Below are 8,061 nucleotides of genomic sequence, written 5' to 3' on the forward strand. Positions count from 1 at the left end.
AATTTTTTATTTTTATTTTTTTTTAATTGAAAGACAAGAGACAATACATATACATAACAAAAAGAGGATGACAAGAACAGTGGGATAAAAGCCAGCAAACATCCTGTGTGTGTGTGTGTGTGTGTGTGTGTGTGTGTGTGTGTGTGTGTGTGCGTGTACGTGTGTTTGTCCTTGAGCCTTTTGAGATGGGGAAAAAAAAAATAATCATAATCATTAAAAAAAACAGGATTTTTAATTTATTATTATTGTAACAGACTGTCTCATGTTCATCATTTTGTATTGGAGATATGATGTCCCTTCAGGGTTGCCGTAGAGAAAAGGCGACTTCCGCTGCTGGTCGAGGGGGGGGGGGGGGGGGGAAATAAAGAGAGAAGCTGCACCAGCTGTTGCTCTCCCTGGAGACTACTGGACATCGCTGCGGTAAAGTCAGCAGACACTCAGATCTCTGTGGTCAACTCAGCAGACACTTACATGTTAGTGCACCTATATGCTGACATTCACGGTAAACGCATTTAAACGGCACAGATCGGGAGCGAGCGAAGGACTTTGAAAGTTAGCGGAAAGATTAACGTGAGACAACATCCGGTTTCTTCAGACGAACATCCGGTTTTCAGAATAAGATGCCAACAAGGTATGAATTATATTCACATTAAGTATAAAACATGCTGCCTGCATCTCCTGAACCAAATGTTATTGCCCTTTTGTTCATATAGCAGTACTTTTAAAATAAAAGTGTGCAATACACTACTTTTGAATTCATTATTGAACTTTGCCACAACAATGAGATTAATCGCGATTAATCGCAAAAAATCCATGTGATTAATCGCAATTAAATATTTTAATCGTTGCCCAGCACTAGTATATATGATCTACATTATGTTTGATGTACTTCCTCCTCCTCCTCCTTCAGGTGAACTACTATGAGCGCAGCCTGGAGGTGATGAGACAGAGCATGGAGGTGGAACGTAAAGACATCTCTCAGGCCTTCAAGGTACCAATGAATCTTTAACACAGAATCACCTTCAGGTATTTATTCTGTTTGCAGGACTCGATCATAAAGATTCAAAAGGAAACATGTCCCATAATGAGTACTTTAAGGACATTTAGCTGATGAAGTATGCAGGACTTTACTTGTCCTGAGGTGTTTTTTAAATACTTTGAAGTAATACTTCTTCCTCACGTTAATGTCTTCGTCCTTCAGATGGAGATCAGTGAGCTGGAGGAGCAGAAATCTCAGGCGGAGCAGCAGGTGAAGCAGCTGAAGGAGACTCTGGAGAAACTGAGCTCTCAGATACGAGGAGGAGGAGGAGGAGGGTGGAGCCACGAGCAGGAGCGCAGGTGAGGAAGACGCCTGCAGAATCGTGCAGACAGAAGCTGGTCCACGTCGTCGTGAGCAGTCTTTAAAACGTCAACGTGTTGTTGGTGTTTTTTTCCCAGAATGCAGCGGGAGGGGGCGGAGCTGGAGCAGAACTTTGCCAGAGAGATCGGCAACCTGGTCCAGAGACTGAGCTCTGAGAAGGACCAGCTGGAGGCGGAGCTGAAGCTGAAGGCGGACCAGGAAGTGATGCTGGTCAGGTGGGTGGTCACGTTACCCAGCATGCTCTGCAACATCTACAAACACATCATTCTTTAACCTCGTCACAGTTCTTCTTCTTCTTCGGTATTCTAACAGATGCCGTTCAGACACCAAAAGTGTTCTCTACATTGATAACTGTTTCATTATTGATCCCAGAGGTGTAAACATCATCATTCACTGTGTCTATCACCGCACACAGCTGTTCACTAAACACACTCTGCTATGATTTAATCACAACAAACTGATACATAACTTCATAACGATGATCAGTAAAAAGTCTGAACTCATGTTTTGTTAGTTCTCTCCTCAAGACGACAAGTAAATAACTTTTAAAACGCTTGTTTTCTGAATGGAGTTTGGATCTATTGGTGCTATGCTAAGCTAACGTTGTAGCATCTCCATCAACACTTTAAAGTAGCGTCATGTAGACGTAGATACAGCAGCGTGGTTATCGTTCATACATCTACTATAGTGAGGTATCGTTGCTCTCAGGCTGTGAAGTGAACATGAATGTGGTGAACGTGTTAAAGTGATGATCACTGATCGTCACTGAGGATCTCACAGCTGGTTAGAAACAGGAAGTCTCTCAGGTGGATCGATGGATTAACGCTGAGCGACATGTGACCGATGCTCAGCAGGGCTGAAGCAGAGCAGCAGCGCCGCCTCCTCCACCGGCTGCAGGAGCAGAGAGGATTCTGGGAGGAGCAGAGAGGATTCTTGGAGGAGCGGCTCGCCCAATCAGAGCAGGAGAAGAGCTCCGTGGAGGAGCAGCTCCTGCTTCAGGTGACTCAGCTGAAGGAGGAGCTGTGGAACCTCCAGACGGAGTCCGACCGGGTCCTGCGGGACCGGGACCGCCTCTCCGACGCGTTCGTCCAGCAGCAGGAACGGCTCCGAGCCAGAGACCAGACCGTGAAGAGTCTGCAGGACTCCACCAGGAACCGGGTCCAGGGTCTGTCCAAACTGACTGCCGAGCTGGACTCGCTGAAGACGGACCGCGCCAGGCTGATCCAGGACCTGAAGGACCAGGCCATGGCTGTGGACAACCTGCAGCTCGAGCTGGACGGTGTCTCTGAGGAGTTGGACGGGAGGAGGAGTGCCGAGGAGGTTCTCCGGGACGCTCTGGAGCAGGAGCGGACCAGGACCTCGCTGCTCCGGTCCGCTGTGGACGAAGACAAGGAGGAGGTCTGTCGTCTGAGCCAGGAGAACAGGAGCTACGCCCGGCTGGTGGACCAGCTCTCCAACCAGATCGTAGAGATGGAGGAGGAGATCTCCACGCTCAGAGACCACCTCGGAGAACTCAGCACTCAGCTCAACGGGACCGCAGACCTGGTCCTGGACTTCCGGAGGCAGCTCAACTCCAAAACCTGCAAGGTGGACCGGCTCCGGGCCGAGGTCGCGGATGGCGCTGATCTCTTACGGCGAGCCGAGGCCTCCTCCAGGAAGCATCACAAAGACCTGGATCTGACCGGACAGCAGGTCCTCCAGCTGCAGCGGGACCTGCAGGACTCCCAGGACCAGCTGAGGACAGCGGAGCAGGGCTTTGAACGGGAGAAGAGGAAGATGATGCAGCAGCTGATGGAGCTGGAGAAGCTGTTCCTGGACCTGGAGGAGGTGATGGACCCGGCCAGTCCACACAGGTTTGTGGAGCATGAGACCGTCTCAGAGATCCAGAACCTGGTCCCAATGACGACTAACTATTGGAATGACTAACTGCATCCATCAACGACAGTGATCTTCACCTCACGGCTAACCGAATGAATAACTGTTTCCTCTTCATGGTAGAGCTCCAGATGAAGACCTCTTTGATCTAAAGCTTCAGTCGGCATCATCTTCAGTGTTTGAAGCCGACTGAAGCTTTAGAAATCAAGTCAAACCCAAATCTCAACACAACTCTTCAGATCGATTTCAACCAATGAAATGAGGCTCAGCTCCGTCACAGAGCAGCAGGATGAACTCTCCTCCTCGTTGTTTGTCTGCAGGACTCAGCTGGAGGAGGTCCGACTGGAGAACGGAGCTCTTCAGCAGCGACTCAGCGTCCTGCAGCAGGAGGTCACCGAGCTGGAGGACGACGTCGCCAAGAACAGGTGACTTCTGATTGGTCGACAGGAGACAATCGAGCCTCTTTCACTTTCAATCTTAAATTATAGTTACGCTTCCAATTTAGTGATATGAGGTCCGACCTGGATGATGATCATAATGTTTATCACATATCATCAAACATGAACCTTCTTCTTCTTCTGTCAGGAGGAGAGTGGACGAGATGGAGAGAGACCACGAGAGGAGTCGAGAGGAAGAGGAGAGGCTGCACAAAGAGGTGAGGAGAGAATCGGTCCGACCCCTCTGAGCTCCGAGAGGACGACTTTCCAACCTGCTCTCGTCCTCTGTTGCTTCTGCAGAACTCCAGACATCGAGAGGAGGTTCTGGATCTGAGCAGCAGGAACCTGAAGCTCAGCAACGACAACGCCGAGCTGAGCGCCCAACTCCGTGGACACCAGGAGTCGGTCCGGATGCTGAGGGAGCGCCTGGAGACGGTCTCCAAGGAGAAGGAGGAGGAGGAGACCACGGTGAGCAGCTTAAGGATCTCTTAAGGATCTCTGGCTTTCAGCACAATCAGACTAAAGAGTTGTGGTTTCAGGTCTAGAGATGCCCTCTAAACCCGGTTCTAAAAGAGTAAAAACCTTAGTCAGTGGTTCTGCTGTCGGTACTTCAGAAGTTCTGTAGCGAGACGTCCTCGACTGAAACCTCGTCTCCAGAAACACTGTTTACATACAAGAATAACAAAGAAATGTGTCTTCTTCTCTCAAAACACTCACAAAGAACCGATCAGAGTACCGATCAGAGTACTAGTATCCATAAAGTACTGACGGTACTCATCAATACTTCAGGTGCGGCGGCTGCAGGAAGCAGCGTTGCAGCAGGAGAAAGAGAAGCTGCAGCAGGAGGCCGTCTGGACGCAGGACAGAGAGCTGCTGGACAGACAGATCAGCTGCTACCAGGAGAAGGTTTGTAGGAGGTCATCATCTGTCTCATTCATGTCCTTCAGTTTACTCTTCATGACTCCTTTAGCTCCCTGATTGCTCCTTTAGTTCCCTGATTGCTCCTTTAGTTCCCTGTTTGCTCCTTTAGTTCCCTGTTTGCTCATTTAGCTCCCCGTTTGCTCCTTTAGTTTCCTGTTTGCTCCTTTAGCTCCCTGTTTGCTCCTTTAGCTCCCCGTTTGCTCCTTTAGCTCCCGGTTTGCTCCTTTAGCTCCCGGTTTGGTCCTTTAGCTCCCCGTTTGCTCCTTTAGTTTCCTGTTTGCTCCTGCAGCTCCTTTTGCTCCTTTAGTTCCCTGTTTGCTCCTTTAGTTCCCCGTTTACTCCTTTAGTTCCCCGTTTGCTCCTTTAGCTCCCCGTTTGCTCCTTTAGCTCCCCGTTTGCTCCTTTAGTTCCCGGTTTGCTCCTTTAGTTCCCGGTTTGCTCCTGTAGCTCCCCGTTTGCTCCTGTAGCTCCCCGTTTGCTCCTTTAGCTCCCGGTTTACAGTCTGAAGCTCTGACCTCGGTGCGATTGTTTACGTTTATCTGAACGTGTCAGGTGACTGCTCTGTCGTGTCTGGAGGCGGAGCTTAGCACTGTGACTGTGAAGCTGCAGAGTCTGGAGGAGGAGAAAGACAAACTGCTGAGAGAAGCTGAGGAGCAGAACAACAAGGTTCCTCCTTCACCTCGCAGACTTAACAACCTCCAAACAACCAGCTGTTCTTCCTCTCACCGTCAACCTTTCACCTCCTTCAGGTGGAGGCGCTGCAGCGGTCGCTGCTCTCTATGGAGGAGGAGGCGGAGCTACTTTGCTCTCAGACACTTGGCCACACCCAGGAGACACTAGGCCACGCCCAGGAAGTGAGCGGGCAGCAGAGGAAGGTCACCAGATATCTTTAACTCTTCATGCTTCTGAAAGATAGAATATATCAAAGTGAATGAACTAATGTTTCTCTTTTTATCTTCTTTAATTAATATGATTGGACGTCTGCATGCTGTCGTTTCAAGTATTTTTATATTTGTCCACATTTTGGATATTTTTTCTAATATTTTTTTCCTTTTTCCAGATTTTTAAATAAATATATATTTCAGATTTTTTAGGGATATTTTCCAACCTTTAAAAATGTTCTTCAGATATTGTCTTCATGTTTTTCAGATATTTTTCCACAATATCTGTCACATATTTTAATAATAATTTTAAGATATTTTTTAACAATATTATAAAAATATATATTTTTTCAAAATTAACTTTTTCTTCAGATATTTTTCAATTTTTTTCTCATTTAAATAATATTTTTTGACAAATTTTTCACTTTTTCCAAAATTATTTTTTTCATATAATACTTTTAATTTGCAGATATTTCCTCATATGGTTCGATGGTAAGAAGGTTGTAAACATGGACTCTTAGCTCACAAGATGTTTGGGCTCCTTATGACGTAATAATAATAATATTAATAATAATCAGAATCAGAACCGTTTATTGACAAGGAACAACAAGGAATTTGTCATGGCGGGTGGTGCGTAACATTTAATAATAAACAATCAACACAGTGCAAGAAATAGAAACATATTAAAATATAAAATAAAGTGCAGATAACAGGACTGTGAAACAAGTGATTAAATAAAGAAACTGGGACGTGCAGGAGAGAGACCAGGAGGAAATGTCAGGGGGTCCCGGGCTCTGTTAATGAGCCCGACTGCAGACGGGAAGATAATATTAATAATAATAATATTGGTGTCATGTGACACATTTAGACCTCACAGCTTCCTGTCTGTTGTCAGGTGGAGGAGCTGCAGAGCAGCGTCAGGAAGCTGGTGAAGGAGAAGGAGGAGCTCCATCAGGCTCTGGAGGAGCAGGAGGAGACTCACAAACTGAGAGTCCAGAACCAGGAGCTCCAACACCAGGTACCAGACTACAACCTATGATCTGTTCTAGTCTAACTGAGCCCACATGAGCCACGCTGACTCTCTGATGTCTGTCAGCTGTCAGAGCTGCAGGTCCAGAGTCTGGAGGTCCAGAAGCTGAACCAGGAGCAGCAGAACCTGAAGACCAGACTGAGCGAGCTGCAGACAGAGCAGACGCAGGCTCAGAACCAGGTCTGGACCTCATCAGAAGGACCCGATCCAACGCTGACATCAGGGTCTTATGTGTGAACTTCCTGTGTACAGGCGGAGCTGGTTCAGGTGCAGCACCTCAGGAGGCTGCAGGAGGTGCAGGGGCGGGCCGGAGACGACCACAGGGAGCAGGAGGAGCTGCTGAGGGCCCGGCTAGAGGAGGAGCAGAGGAGGAGTCACCAGCTGGAGGAGACCCTGAGGCTTCAGGCCCAGCAGAGCAGCTCCCACATCAGCATGAAGCAGGTAGACCACAGGGTGGTTAGCCATTAGCTGTTAGCGGTGCTGCTAACGCTACTAGCTCTCCTCTGATTGGTTGTTTACAAAGTAACATTGCCAGAGATCAGAGACTAGAAACACATGTTCTACTGAATGTTGATCATCAGTAAAACTTTATTTACACCGTGATGGTTAACGGTAAAGCTTTATTTACACCGTGATGGTTAACAGTAAAGCTTTATTTACACCGTGATAGTTAACAGTAAAGCTTTATTCACACCGTGATGGTTAACGGTAAAGCTTTATTTACACAGTGATGGTTAACAGTAAAGCTTTATTTACACCGTGATGGTTAACGGTAAAGCTTTATTTACACCGTGATAGTTAACGATAAACTGTGAGGAGGATCAGTACAGATTCACAACAGTCCGTTAGACCATGAGGAGATGTGACTCACTCGTGTTTTACACACTTTGATCTCAGTGTGTGTGTGTGTGTGTGTGTGTGTGTGTGTGCTGCGTTCAGGACCAGTACGAGAAGGCGCTGTCCTCCCTGCAGAGGAGGATGGAGGATCTGGAGAGCACCCTGAAGGGGGTCCGTCTGGTCCTGCAGGATAAGGTCCAGCAGCTCAAAGAGCAGGTGAGTCTCTGTTCTCCCCTCAGCTGACTTCAGCCTCTCAGGTCACATGACTCGTTGTCGTCGTCTCGTCCTCAGCTGGTGAAGAACTCAAAGACCAGCTCTCTGCTGAAGGACGTGTACGTGGAGAACTCTGAGCTCATGAAGGCTCTGCAGGTCACCGAGCAGCGGCAGAAACACGCAGAGAAGAAGAACCTCCTGCTGGAGGACAAAGTCACAGCTCTGAACAAGCTGTTGAGGGACGTCGTCACTGCAACGCTCCCGTAGCGACTGGTCCCAGACCAGCTTAACCAGACCAGCTTCAGGATTTAAAGAGACTCTCAGTAAGAAACGCTCAGACATGAAGGACGTGAAGCTGCTCATCAACCAGAGTTATTGATGGGGAACAGAAACACACCAGTCCTTATATGTATATATATGTATATATATGTATATATATATACATGTATATGTATATATATATACATGTATATGTATATATATGTATGTATATGTATATATATATAT

General features: G+C 47.4%; 1 protein-coding gene across 1 annotated transcript; it reads left to right on the forward strand.

The window, feature by feature from the left end:
* Window positions 1–792: 792 nt before the first annotated feature.
* Window positions 793–7,980, forward strand: LOC116377755 (ninein-like protein). The gene is made up of 15 exons (XM_031839468.1): window positions 793–991; window positions 1,202–1,338; window positions 1,438–1,575; window positions 2,215–3,213; window positions 3,556–3,660; window positions 3,821–3,890; window positions 3,973–4,140; window positions 4,462–4,578; window positions 5,146–5,259; window positions 5,343–5,468; window positions 6,370–6,492; window positions 6,571–6,684; window positions 6,757–6,945; window positions 7,444–7,557; window positions 7,633–7,980. The coding sequence occupies exons 1-15, from the start codon at window positions 884–886 to the stop codon at window positions 7,819–7,821; spliced, it is 2,811 nt and encodes a 936-aa protein (XP_031695328.1). The 5' UTR covers window positions 793–883; the 3' UTR covers window positions 7,822–7,980.
* The last annotated feature ends 81 nt before the right edge of the window (window positions 7,981–8,061 follow it).

The sequence above is a fragment of the Anarrhichthys ocellatus genome, unplaced genomic scaffold, assembly GCF_004355925.1.
Source record: "Anarrhichthys ocellatus isolate YVR2014 unplaced genomic scaffold, GSC_Weel_1.0 scaffold1639, whole genome shotgun sequence".
Taxonomy (NCBI): Eukaryota; Metazoa; Chordata; class Actinopteri; order Perciformes; family Anarhichadidae; genus Anarrhichthys; species Anarrhichthys ocellatus.

Coding starts and splice junctions, on each gene's coding strand:
- LOC116377755 (XM_031839468.1), top strand. CDS start 884: ATGTACTTCCTCCTCCTCCTCCTTCAGGTGAACTACTATGAGCGCAGC. Junction 3,661..3,820: donor GACGACGTCGCCAAGAACAG/GTGACTTCTGAT, acceptor TTCTTCTGTCAG/GAGGAGAGTGGACGAGATGG. Junction 6,685..6,756: donor AGACGCAGGCTCAGAACCAG/GTCTGGACCTCA, acceptor TCCTGTGTACAG/GCGGAGCTGGTTCAGGTGCA.